At 48.1% G+C, this 13,716-nt stretch overlaps 1 protein-coding gene and 1 non-coding gene across 3 annotated transcripts in view; both read right to left on the bottom strand.

Annotated features, from left to right (window-relative positions):
• TMEM178B (transmembrane protein 178B) overlaps nucleotides 1–13,716 on the bottom strand; it is a 415,372-nt gene that overhangs the window by 268,275 nt on the left and 133,381 nt on the right. For both annotated transcript variants that reach the window (XR_011566341.1, XM_070788270.1), the window contains exon 2: nucleotides 13,192–13,305. Coding sequence is in view for 1 of the 2 variants with exons in the window: in XM_070788270.1 (XP_070644371.1) it covers nucleotides 13,192–13,305 (114 nt within the window). In the remaining variant the exon portion in view is untranslated. The remainder of the gene's footprint in view (nucleotides 1–13,191; nucleotides 13,306–13,716) is intronic.
• Nucleotides 3,924–3,995, bottom strand: TRNAC-GCA (transfer RNA cysteine (anticodon GCA)). Its single transcript has one exon. It is a non-coding gene; the product is annotated as a tRNA-Cys (tRNA).

Below are 13,716 nucleotides of genomic sequence, written 5' to 3'. Positions count from 1 at the left end.
CATTTGGTTTGTCCATGTCCTGTAGTGCCAGCCCCTGCTGTCTCAATCTGAAATCACTGCCCTGTGTCCTCTGGGAGACTGTGGGCCCCCTGAAGACCCTTCTCTCACTGCCTGGTTCCAATGTTGTGCACACCGCAGGCCCTCAACCCAGCATGAAGGAACTTAGGTCATTCCAAGGATGACCAAAGATGGATCTTCATTAACCAGAGCCGCAAAGCTCTGATGGGGAATTGTAAGCACTTAGATCCCAGCCCCTTTCCTTCAATTGAAAGAGGAGATGGAGTTGAGTTAATCATTCTTTTAATGGCACATTTCTGCTAGTTCTGCCAAACTAAACAGCAGCTGGATTTCAAACCTTAACCACAAGCCAGAAGTCCCTACTCTTTATGAAGTAGAGAAGTCATCTTAACTTCCAGGAAATTAAAAGATTGCTTTGGGGCAGGAGCTGATGGCGCTGTGAATGGGAGAGAGGGAACAGCAGAACGTAAAGCTCAGGGGACACACGACGACAACAATGCACGATGACAATGACGATGACGCACGACGACGACGACGCACGACGACGATGACACACGACGACGATGATGCACGACGACGACGACGCACGGAGAAAGCCAACCTGGGGAAAGAGGGCATGCTGGCTAGGCGTCAGCACTGCCCAACCACCTATCACAGCCAGGAAGAACTCTCTTTCTTCTCCCCTCCTCCACCCTCAAGGGGGCACGCCCAGGAGCTTAGGGAGGAGATGGCTTTCCTACAGTTCCTTTTCCTGGTTTCCCTGGCAACTGTGCAGCATCTAGAGGCCTCATGAGTGAGTCAGTGGGATGTGGTGGTGTGAGGAATATGAACACTATGTGGGTCCCACGTGGTATCATCTCCACGCCCATGTTTAGCAGCTTCTCAGTCTCAGGAGGACACACACACACACACACACCACTCTGACTGCTCATTTCCAATTTGGTGCCAGGTACCCAAGCAAAGAGCCTCCAGGAAATGTTACATAAATAGCCTCATTTTACTAGCATGAACTGAGTTGGGGGCTGGGGGGTCCTGAGACTGAACGATCCCTAGCACCAAGGATGCTCAGTGTCTCATGGTTGGTTTCAGCCAAGCCTACATAGGACATATTGTGGAGTATGAATTAACATTAATTAAATGTATCAGTAGCTGGTTATGGGCTGAGAACAAGGGACAGAACAGTCTGAGCTCTCACCCCATTGAGGGTACCTAATTTGGGGGAATCCAACCTAAGAACAAGAGATGTAAAAAGAGGGGAGACAGCAAGACCATTCAGAGATAAACTGCCTAGAAAGTAGAAGATACAGTCTCCAGCTCTGAAATGAGCTCCATTCTAAAACCTCATTTGTAAGTCAGTTATTTGGAATTCAGAACCCATTTCCAGAGAAGTCATATCTGTTATAAATGATGATTGGGTTTCTAGGCTGGCCCACAAAAGCCTATTTAACTCATAATGTAGATGAAATACTATACATTTGCAATGAAAAGCAACAGAAAAAAAAATCCTGTTGTGATACCAGTAATTAAATGAAAAAGAAAAACAGAGAAGTGGAAAATAAATAGCTTTCTTTGGTTCCTTTTGAATACCAGAACTCTTGGGTGGAGGGGGTGGGGAGCCTGGTTGCTCAAGGGGTGAGGAGCCTCATTCACTTTGGATAATGAGATGGAGGGGAAGTAGCTGATGGTGGGGGTGCGGGGCTGGAGGATGAATTAGAGTTGTTCTTTGGGATAATGGCAGGACAGGGGGAGTAAAGCTTATTTGGGAAAACAGGCAGAGAGGGGAAAAGAGAAAGTGAGTCAGCTTATCTTGTAAGACATAGGAAGGGACCCTTGGAGCAAGGAAAGTGCGTGAATCTTGCATTCACAAAGATCCGGGTTCTAGTTCTTCCTCCCAAAGGGACGTGGGCTGGGCAGTGCTGTAGCCTCCTCTCTTTCAACTGGCAAGTCACCAGCTAATCTCCAAGGTTAACCAATCTTCCTGCAATTCTTAGTCCTCCTTAGCTGGTAACAAGGAATGGCAGAAGTCATGACCAACCACAGCCAGCACCACCCCCTGGCCCACCGTGGGCACTGAGTTGAAAATAAGGAGTTCCCTGAGGCTATTTCAGTATCTTCTTAAATCTTATTTTTTTCTTCACAGGAGAAAATAAAATTTAATTTTGCATGTTTGCATATTCCCTAAGAATATAAGGCCCTAAGTCTTTTTAATATGAACTTTTACCGCAATTTTTGTCTTTGTTTTGGGAGTACATGCAATGATGGATCCAGACCACCATTCTTTAATTGGTTCTTATATTTAAAACATGTAGAAGACGTCAATATAACAGTGAAATATAAAAAGAGATTGTTTCTGAGAACCTATCATAAGCAAGACTCTTAATAGGTACTAAGAATTTGCTATTAAATTTTTAATAAATGTTGTACTACAAAAAAAAGAGAGAGAGACGAAAAGGAGTTCCCTTTCCCCCAGGACAGGAATATTGTCTCCAGCATCACCTATTCTCTTCCCGGACACTCTCTTGCCTCTACTTCCAACACACTCACTGCATCCTCTTTGGGGAAGTGTCTTTTCACCTCAGGAATAAGAGAGGCTCTGATCAGAACACATACTGGAAACTGCAGCCTTCCTGGAAGGCAGGGCTAGGCTGCAATAGTTAAGTGAGAATCATTTTCATATTCCCCTTGACAATTTCAACACAAATGTACTCACAGTATATTTATCTTCAAAGCTCTGAAGATGTTACTTTTTAGACACTTAGCATGTAAATCTTCTTTTAGAGGCTCCTGTTATTGTCTAAACTGCATCCCTATTGGACACAACTGACAAATTAGAGACTACTTTTTCTGTGCTATCCCACTGAGGATCCCAAACACTGAGGATTCTCTGCTCTTAAACTTCTTTCACAATATGCCACATGGTTGCCACTCAGCACATAATATACTCAACCACTTCCTACTCCCACGTGGGAAACACCAGATGCCAGCTCCTATCACTTACACACACACACACACACACACACCTGTGCAGACGGCAAACCCTAAGCAGACCCACCAACATATACAGCCATATATGAGGCACACTGACCCACACAGGCTACATACAGTTGAAGAGAAAAGCCCTTGAGTCCACAAAGTACCATTTCAGAGCCTTTCCCCCATTTCCTATGGGGAACTCAGTGCCAGGCACAGCTCTGTGTTCTAGTAATAATAGCACCTAATGCTGCTTGGTAGGGCTTCCCTGGTGGCTCAGTGGTAAAGAATCCACCTGCCAATGCAGGAGACGTGGGTTTGATCCCCGGGTAGAGAAGATCCAGGGCAACCCACTCCAGTATTCTGGCCTGGGAAATCCCATGGACAGAGGAGCCTGGTGGGCTAGAGTCCATGGGGTCTCAAAAGAGTCGAATATAGCTTAACAGCTGAAACAACAGCAACACTGCTTGGTATCAGCCTTTACTGATTTCACATGAACCATCTTATTTAACTTAAATTTTATAATAACTCTCAAGATAGTATTATTACCACAGGTTTACTAATGACTGTACTGGGCTTAAAACATTCACATAGTTTGCCCAGGGTCGTATACCTTGAGAGCAACAGAGCTGGAGCTCAATGCAATGTCCCCTGTCTTCAGTGAAGCTTGAAGTCTGTTTCTGAAAGGAGAACACTGCAGATACATGATAGAGATTTCAAGCTAGATAACAGGAGGATGCCCCATAATAGGGGAGGGGAAGAAAATACACCTCACGTCTCCCATGCCATTTTGTAACAGAAAAGGAAAGAAAGAAAGTGAAGTCATGTTCGACTTTTTGCGACCCGATGGACTGTAGCCTACCAGGCTCCACCGTCCATGGAATATTCTAGGCAAGAGTACTGAAGTGGATTGCCATTTCCTTCTCTGGGGGATCTTCCCAACCCAGGGATCGAACCTGGGTCTCCTGCACTGCAGGCAGACACTTTACCATCTGAGCCACCAAGGAAGCCCATAATTAACAGAAAGAGATATGGAAAATGTTAAATTACCAAAGCTATAACCAAATAGAAACAGACAACACAAGCATGCAAGTAACTTAAAGTCCTGGTTCCGTGTGGGAGGTACAAAACGCAGCATTCCCTCTCCTAGCTCTCATCCAAAGCCCACCCACACTCTTTCCTCCCAGGAGCCTTCACTGACCACTGCAGCCCCCACAACACCCTCCAGACCAAGAGTTCTCAAATGTGAATGTGTTAAGAGTCACGGATTCCTGGGCCCCGCTCATAAAGGTTTAGACTTGGTAGGTTTGGGTTCAGGCCCAAGAATCTGCATTTCTAACAAGTTCCCAGATGCTGCTGATGCTTCCAGTCCATGAACCACAATTGAGCAGCATTGCTCTAGACTCTGATGAGACCTTTACCACACCAGGGAGAACCTGATTACTTTTTCCGTTAAGTGACATTGGTTCCCAGATGCCTCTGGCCTACCCTCTCCATAGTCCTACCATCTTCAGAAGCAGCCTCATCCCCAAATCCCAGGACCAATCCTATCACAGGCTGAGACGGCTGCTCCGACTAAAGTGGTCTCCCATCGTGTTCAAGCGTAGCTGTTGTTGTTCAGTCACTAGATCGTGTCCGACTCTGCAACCCCATGAACTGTAGCCTGTCGGCTCCTCTGTCCATGGGATTTCCCAGGCAGAAACATTTCCTTCTCCGTCAAGGTACGGTACCTTTGACCTTAAAATTGGCTTCTCTCCTCGTCACTTTTCTCTATTTCTTATTCTAATCCCCTAATGCTCCAGATTTCTTGAGAACGGGTGCCTGCCTTCTGCTGGCCCAGCTTCTTCCCTATTGGATCACGTAGTCTTAAAATCCCCAAAGTAGCACTTAACTATTCATGCCTGCTGACCCACTGTCTTGATGACAAGTGTCTGCTGCCCAGACATCCTTGTGTCATCCAACCCGGATTGCCTGTGTCTGAGCTGTCCCTGCCTGCTGGAACATCAGCTCCTGGTCCTGCTTCTCCCCCTCACTGCTGCAGCTCCTGTGGACAGAGAGCTCCATTGTCTTAACTATTGGAAAGATGAGTCACCTGCCATATTAAGCTTTCTTTTTAGCACCTAGAGCTGGGACAGCTCCCCCGGAGGGCCAAGCAGCAGCAGATGCTAAACCATCCCCACTTTTCCCCAGCCTAGGAAAAACAGGCCAAGCCTCTGAGATATGGTCGTTTTGTCTTATGCTTTGCTTTTATTTCCCCTGCAATGAGCTCTTGCCCATTTAAGTGTGGAGGTCAGGACCCACGATGTGTGTGCATGCCAGCCGCATTAGCCTGCACTCCTTGGGTAGTCAATAAATGTAAAGCAACAAGCAGTTTGATCCCTGGCCTAGTTGATACCTGGAAATATATCATCCAATTTGGAAAGCAGGATACCTTTTAATATCCCGTCCAGTACCCGACACGGGGCTTCTCACAGAACAGCCACTCCATGAATAATGAATGAGCAAAAGAACAAATGGATGAGGAAGGCCAGTGGGGTTGCACCCAGGGCTCCTTTGTGGCGTCTGGATCAGGATGCTCGGCCAGAAGGAAACACCTTCCAATCTGCAGAAGCTGAGAGAATGCCTCTAGGCCAGACTCCCAACTAATTCCCAGCACAAAATCGGACCTGCACATTCAGATGAATTGTGGCCTGAAGACTGCAATTACACCAGCACAGTGGTTCTCAGGTTTGTTTCGGTACGTGGCTATCCTGAACAGAAAAGGTTGTAGTCTACTCTACACCCGCACCCTGCCCCCCTCCTTACTCCAGGCCTCCTCTCTTCCCTACTCCTAGTTGTTGCTGTTTATCGCTTGGTTGTATCCGACTCTTTGCGACCCCGTGGACTGTAGCCCCCAAGAATCCTCTGTCTATGTGATTTCCCAGGCAAGAATACTGGAGAGGATTACCATTTCCTTCTCCAGGGGATCTCATAACCCAGGGATCAAACCCTCGTCCCTTGCATTGGCAGGCGGATTCTTTACCACTGAGCCACCAGGGAAGCCTTACTTGTAAAGCGAAAGTTAAAGTGCCAGTCGCTCAGCCATGTCTGACTCTTTTGCAACTCCTTCAGGCTCCTCTGTCCATGGAGTTCTCCAGGCAAGAACACTGGAGTGGGTTGCCATTCCCTTCTCCAAGGGATCTTCCCAACCCCACAGATTGAATCAGTGTCTCTTGTATTGACAGGTGGATTCTTTACCACTGAGCCACCAGGGAAATCTTACTCCTAAGGCCACCTCAGAGATAAACTTTCCCTCCTGTCCACTCCGTTTCCACCACTGGCCCCTAGTCAGGCCACCATCTAAGTAGGTGGGATCAACAGCTACACTTGTGTCATGATTTTAGAGTGTCTCCACACGACCTTTAACACTTCATAGTCATTTGAGTGAGGTCTTCTGAAAACAACACCATCAGGACAGGTAACCCAAGAAGGCATTAACACCTTAACTCAAACAGGTTCACCCAGTTAGTAAACCCGCTGTCTAGCAGAAGCCTGAGGGAGTGGGACAGAGGAAGGGGAGGTTTTGACAGGCAGGAAAAGCTGTGAAGGAAAGGAGTCCTGGCCTGGAGTTACAGCTGCCAGAGCAGATGTAGGTGTGGTATCACATGAAGGACTGCACGTTTCTCTGCCTAGCCTGTTGCAAAAACGCCACGGGAGCTCTGGGAGGACAAGCATAGGGCAGCCTCTGGGCTGCAGGCTGTGGGTATCCTGAAAGGTTGACAATGTTCCCTGCAAGGTTGGGGGGATGGGGGACAGAGAAATGTGTGATGGATTACAAAAGGCCAAGATTTCAGAACACCAAGCAACCTATGGGGATGCTCTGTTGGCTGGGTTCCTCTGCTACCAAGCTTCCAGAATTCCAGGGAGGGCATCTGGCCAGAGATGACCTCCGTGGATGCCAGGCATGCAAGCAGGAGGCAGCTCACAACAGATTGCCCACGCTGAGAACTCACACTGGCTGGGCACAGATGCAGGAGAAGGGAAATGGCTGACACTGCAGGAGATGTAAGCTTCCCAAGTCTGGAATGTTTACCTCATTAGGACGTTTTACGTAACATCAGCCAAAAACAGAAAGGGAAAACAGCTGGAGGGAGTCTGCTGGAGCTTGGACCTGGATTCTCAGTCTCAGATTCTTCCAAGGCCAAGAGGGAACCTCTACACAGCCCCTTCCTCCCTGGCTTGGTTAGTCTGTCAACAAAGCAGTCAGCACAACGTGGACTGGGTTCCTAGGAGGAAACTCTTGAGCCACCCTCCAAGGAGCATTGCAGCTGGTATGAACAAAGGCAGTTATTATTGTTATAATTACTGTTATCATCATCCCAAGCTCTTGTGTCTACACATTCATCTTGTTGTGACCAGAGATGTCTGGGGAATGATGAACCAGAAACCTCGGCAACTCCTGGGCTGTCCAGAGGTCTGAATAGGAGTAAAGTTCAGACGGCTTGCAACGTGGGAGACCTGGGTTCGATCCCTGGGTTGGGAAGATCCCCTGGAGAAGGGAAAAGATGGGAAAAGATACCCACTCCAGTATTCTGGCCTGGAGAATTCCATGGACTGTATAGTCCATGGCGTAGCAAAGAGTCAGACACCCCTGAGCGACTTTCACTTTCACTTTCAGAGGGCAGATGAGCAGGCCGGTCTGGAATGACCAGGCCAGTCCACTGGGAAAGGAAAAAGCAAGCACCATCAGGCAAGGAGTCAACACAAGTCCAAGGCCAGAAGGCCAACGGCAACAGGGAGGGGCAAGGAGCAGCTTGGGATCCAACAGGTGGGCGGTACCTGGGGGTGGCTGGAGGGAGTCTTAGCACCAGAGAGGGTTCAGGGGCTGAAGGGTTTAATTCTGAAAAGAGGAGAGGGTGTGTAAGAGACTGTGGAAGAGGCTGGAGGAGGAACCAGGTAGGGCTTGACGAAGCAGAGTAAGAGGAGAGTGAGGCACGGAGATCCACAGCAGAGCAGCAGATATCCTGAGCTTCCCACGGTACACAGCCTGGAAGAGGCTGGTCCCCCACCAGAGTAAACGAAAAACTACAGGCCCCCAGCGTAAACAGCCAGGGGCCTCGGGGTCAGGGATCTAAGTGTATCATCCAAGGAGCATGCATGAGACAAGACACTTTTGAATTTCATTTCTCCTCCTTCTTTGCATCATGTTCGCTGAAATGTCTTTGCTCCCCCGCAAAGCCTTCATCTCTGTCATCCCTCCCCCAATACCTTTCCCCTCCTCTTCCCATCCCTCTTGAACTACATACATATTGCTTCTGATTCAACTTTGCAAGGCTACCATGTGAGTGTGTGTTTGTGTCCCTGGGGGATGGGAGGGCCGGGTGAGCCCTCAGGAGGACAGCAGGGGGTGGGGGGAATGTCGGGGGCAGAGATCCTCTCTCCTTCCCTCCCTCCCTGGCCAGCTGGAAATGTGCTGTGTGACCATCCAATTTAATTAGCTGAACTTCCTTGATAGTCTTGATAGAAGGAAGCTTAAAAAAAAAAAAAAAAAAAAAGAATTCACGCTTTTTCGGCTCTCAGCCTCTTGAAAGATAATGGAGAGGATCTGATTGCAGGAACATGGAGCCCCAGCTCCCTGATTTCCCACTGCTAGGGGCAATCAACTGTGAGCTGAAACCTCCATCTTAAAAACGCCAAGCCAAGTGAGAGGATCTGAGCTCACAGGCACAGAGCTCCAGAGTCTCGGAGCTCGAACCCCAGGGGGAGACCCTGATGAGCAGAGTGGGAGACCAAGGGGATAAAGGACTGTCCTCCCCACACCCTCCAGCGGTACCTGCTCTGCAGCCCTCAGGCAGGCCCCCCACAGGGCCCCTTGCCACCGCCCCTGACCCTGGGGTCACTGGCATTGCCCCAAGCACAGCTCCACTCCACGGCAGCTTCTCCTTGCAGAAGTACCCACATCTCAGCACCACCCCCTCCCCAGACCCAGCTTTCTCAGCGCCCCCTTGGCTTCCCCAGGTCCTATCAGAGGCCCCCCCAGACCTCCCCTTACCACCCACCCATCCTTGCCCTGCTACTGGCTACGTCCAGGCCCCCACCTCCGTGGGAGGCATTCCAAAGGGACACCAGTGACAGAGAAAGCAAAGGCATAGCCACTGGGGATGGCCTCAGGGGCTCCTGGAGGTGGCACGGAGACACAGAATCCTCTAAACCAGCACACAACCCGAGCCTGAGCTTCAGAGCATGAGAAGCCCGTAGGGATGCATTCTGGCAAGAGGAGGAAGCGTCGCCGTTTAAGATGCCACTCTACTGCCAGCCTGCGTCCCCTGACCACTGCCAATCTTGCCCTGCCACTCATCTCCTGCAGCCACCGGCCCCCCTTCCTGGCCGGCCTGGCCACACGCGCCCATCCTGCTCCAGCCCTGGAGGTGGCAGGAAGATCCGGCAGGAGTACAGTGCCCCCTCGGAGCCCACAGAGGCTGGACCAACGCCACTCGGGGTGGCAGGCAGGCAGGAAGATAAGGTGGACTGCTCCCAGCAGACAGTCCGGTCTGGGCGGGTTGAGGGCACAGTCCCTACTATTGACAGAGTTCTACCTTCTCTGGGGGAGCTCTTGCCGAGGTAGGAAGGAGAAACGGGCACATCCAACTCTTCGTCAGCAATTACCATCTAAGACAGATTCAGAACCTTGTCACCAAATCACTCGGAAAACTCAGCATTCAAACCTCCATTGCAGAGACCACCCTACGCGCTCGCGCGCACGCACACACACACACACACACAGGTCCGACTCTGACCTTTACTCCCCAGAGTGATGGTTATTATCTCCTTACACTTGGATTTGTAAACCTAGCAACCTACAGATTAATTTTATTCTTTCACCTGCTAGTCAAGGGACCATAACGTGAATGAGCTCTCAGCCAAACAGTTAAGCCTCTCATTGGTAGAATTAACTATTCAAAAATCACAGCATAGTTTTAAACCAAATGGTGCTTTTTTTACTTGAAGAAAAATTTTTTTCATAAGAGTGTTTGATGATCCCATGCAAATTCTTTTGTTTAAATTTAAACTTTTTATTCACTATTGGGGTACAGCTGATTAACAATACTGTGATAGTTTCAGATGAACCGTGAAGGGACTCAGCCATTCATATACATGCATCCATCCTCCTCCAAGCTCCCCTCCCATCCAGGCTTACATGCAAATTCTTGATGAAAATGTATGTAATCAATATAACCTGAGCTTCATCAAAGTCTGAAATACTTTCCCAGAATTATTTCAGCAGAAAAAAAAATCAAATTTTTTGCTTTAACAGAAAATCATTTACTGAGAAAAATTATTGAATATAAGATATTATGGTGAAATTATAAAACAATAACCAACCTAGCATTAAATGAATTTATTTGATCCCACTAACAATCTTAAAGAATACAGGATTCTCAAATAAGTAAAGAAATCAGAGTCTGATTTTCTTTTTTTAATTTCTAAAGCTCCATCATAGGTGTTTGCTAATCTTTGACCATTTCTACTCTATTTCAAAGGGGGCTTATACGCCCACTTCCTATCTAATGTCATCAATATCTGACCTTTGAAAACTAAAATTGACATTTACTATGCTTCCCCATGGGCTTCCCTGGTGGCTCAGTTGGTAAAGAACCTGCCCGCCATGCAGGAGCCTGCCTGCAATACAGGAAACCTGGGTTTGATCCCTGGGTTACGAAGATCCTCTGGAGAAGCAAATGGTAACCCACTCCTGAAAACTCCATAGATAGAGGAGCCTCACTGGCTACAGTGCATGGGGTTGCAGAGTCAGACACGACTGAGCACAACGCGCTCTTTCTTTTTTCTTTCTGTCTATGGTTCCCCATTGTATCAACATTGCCAATTACACTTAGCAGCAGCTTCAGATACGACCGATGCTCACCTGCCCTCTGATAAAAATAGCTGCCGTGGATGTCGAGAACAGCAGACGCTCTCTGCTGGCTTCACAGCCCATCAGGCTGCTTTGTGAAACAGGCAGAAGAATCCCACACCAAAGGGGAGCCTCGACTCCACCCAACATGGGGTGCCCAAAATTCCGCATGCATCAGTCGCTGAGACGGCTTTTATCAGTTAAAAATAGATCTGTTCGCACCCCCATTCACCACAGCAGAGGCTCACGCTGGATTCTGTAGAAGCTAAGGGCGCTACAGTTTTAGAACAAGAACCCCGAAGACACAGGGCTCAGAGAAGGTCCATAAAGCTGAGCATCAGCCTCTTCTCTATCTTTGCTAACACCATGTAACATACTTTCAGTGATGTCGCCATGGGTCGTCCATCTGAATTCCAGATTCTCTGCTGTGTGCACAGCCAAAAAAGCTCTACCACTCCCATGAAGTGCATCTGTGCCATTTACACTAGAATAACTCTCCTTCTTGCTGAAAAACTTTCACAAGCTATCTTAATTGCTTGAAGCAATTACACTATATTGTAATTAGCGCATTGCCTTATAATTATTTGCTTTGAGAATGTCTCTCTCCACTCCTCCCCGCCCTCCTCCACCTCCAGACGCGAGCTCTTTGAAAGAGTTCTCTGTGGCCCGGGTGTCCACCATGTGCCCTAGTACACAGAAAAACTTGGTAACTGGGACTGAATTGAGTGGAATTGAATGGACGCTGCAATACCAACAACTTCTTCAATTCAATGACGACTCCCCCTCCAGTTATATTTAAGTGGTTATTCAACCAAGCTTGTCACGTATCTTGAACATGCATTGTAAGTGTCTATTAAGTGACTATCCTAGACCAATGCAATGTGACAAATAAGCAGTCACGGTCAAGGATTTATATACTTGGCTTCTGGTATGTCTACCTCCAAAAAGGAAATTAATAACCCTTACTAGTGTCTCTAGGGCAAATCTCACATTAAAGTTAAGTATGTGGGAAGCTTAGCTCAACATCTAGTACACGAGGGTGCCCGTTGGACATTCGCTCTCTGTCCTCAGGGTGTGGTTTGTGTCTCCACCAGTGATAAAGCTTGTAGGAGGAACCATTTGGTTAATGCCTTCCCATCTGCTCACACCTGCCCCTACACCATTTGGGGCCAGTGGCTGTAGGTAATACTCATCCAGACACCTAGTCACAATATTTTTCCTGAAACCAATGGATCATTGCTCTGTTTAATTTTACTTGTTTCTCACCCCGCCCATCAACATATGGTGATTTGATTAAAACCAACCCCAAAAGTGGAACAGACCCAGTGGGCTCCATGCATGCCAAAGATAACTAGGCAACAATAAAGAGAAGAAAGATGGTTTTGGCCTTCATCAAAGCTTACTCACGACAGGATCCTTGTTTTCAATAAAGAGCCTCCTTCATGTACACATGAAAACTGAAACTCAACCTTGTGACATTACGTGAAAAAGCTGGAATCGGGAAGAAATGACAAGCGCACCAGAGGTGGCGTGGAGCTTACTAGCAGGAAGAATGTGTTCGCATGAACCGTGCCTGCGACAAAGCAGAGTTATCCTTACACAGACAAGCAGGTGGATCCCCGTGGAGCAGAAAGGTAAAAATAGTCAACCAACTCTGTTTGCTCATTAAGTCATCGTCTTATCATATTAATAATTTAAGTCTCTGAGAATCCCTGACCAAAATCTTCCCTAACCAATGAAGGCACATATTCTGATCTTCGCTGAGCCATCACAGGAGAACCCAGGTCCCAAAGCCTTTCTTTCTCCGGGAGATAAATTTGTCAATGGAGGACCAGGGCCTCCCACTCAGGGCCCCCCCCCCCACCAACTGCAAATTTCCAGTGCGATACTGCCTGCAACCACCAGCAGGTCTTAACCCACACAGAGGATGACACGAGGGATTAGCAGGTTGCCACAATAATGCCCCGAGCAACTTGGAGACAAGCTGGACTTGAATCCCAGGAGTTGGTTCAGTCAGGTAGGTGAAATCTGAAATGCCTACCAGGGTAGCAAAGCAAGACCACGGATCATTGTCTAGCTGCTAATCGCTTTTTGTGTCAATTGTAGAAGCAAACTCCTCAAAACTGCAATACAATCAAAACCAACTGGGGCACTTCAGACCCACAGATATTCAGACTTTAAGGATTACCACCATGTTCTGAGACTGTCCACAGGTCTCTGATAGAGGTCCATCTGTCCAAACTGCTGGTGGGCATCCAACGTCCATGCCCTCCAAAGGTCACAGCCAAGGAAAGAGACTCAGGTGTACTTACGCAGAGCGTGCCACTCATCCTGGCGGATGGTCTTCGTGATGTTGAAGGTGAGGTTCCTGGGGATGGTGGCTGAGGAGTAGTGGTATTTGATGTACGTGCACCGCTCAATTTCTCCTGGAGAAGAGACAGGAGGCCAAAGGTTAATGAGGCAGCAACCATGTCTGGGGCAGTTTCCAGGATCTGCTCTTCTATCCTGGGGAGAGAGACTTGTTTCATATTGGGCCTGGTGACACCAACATTTTGTAAATACAAGGTAGTAACCTCAGCTCCAAAAGAACAAAATCAAACACCATCAATTTAGATGGTGCCAGTGGTAAAGAACCTACCTGCCAGTGCAGGGTTTGAAAGAGACTGGGGTTTGATCCCTGGGTTGGGAAGATGCCCTGGAGAAGGAAACGGCAACCCACTCCAGTATTATCGCCTGGGAAATCCTATGGATGGAGAAGTCTGGTGGGCTACAGTTCATGGGGTCACAAATAACCAGACACAACTGGGCACACACACATATATCTCCGGCATCATTCA

The sequence above is a fragment of the Bos indicus genome, chromosome 4, assembly GCF_029378745.1.
Source record: "Bos indicus isolate NIAB-ARS_2022 breed Sahiwal x Tharparkar chromosome 4, NIAB-ARS_B.indTharparkar_mat_pri_1.0, whole genome shotgun sequence".
Lineage (NCBI taxonomy): Eukaryota > Metazoa > Chordata > Mammalia > Artiodactyla > Bovidae > Bos > Bos indicus.
This window is presented reverse-complemented; position numbering and strand designations above follow the sequence as displayed.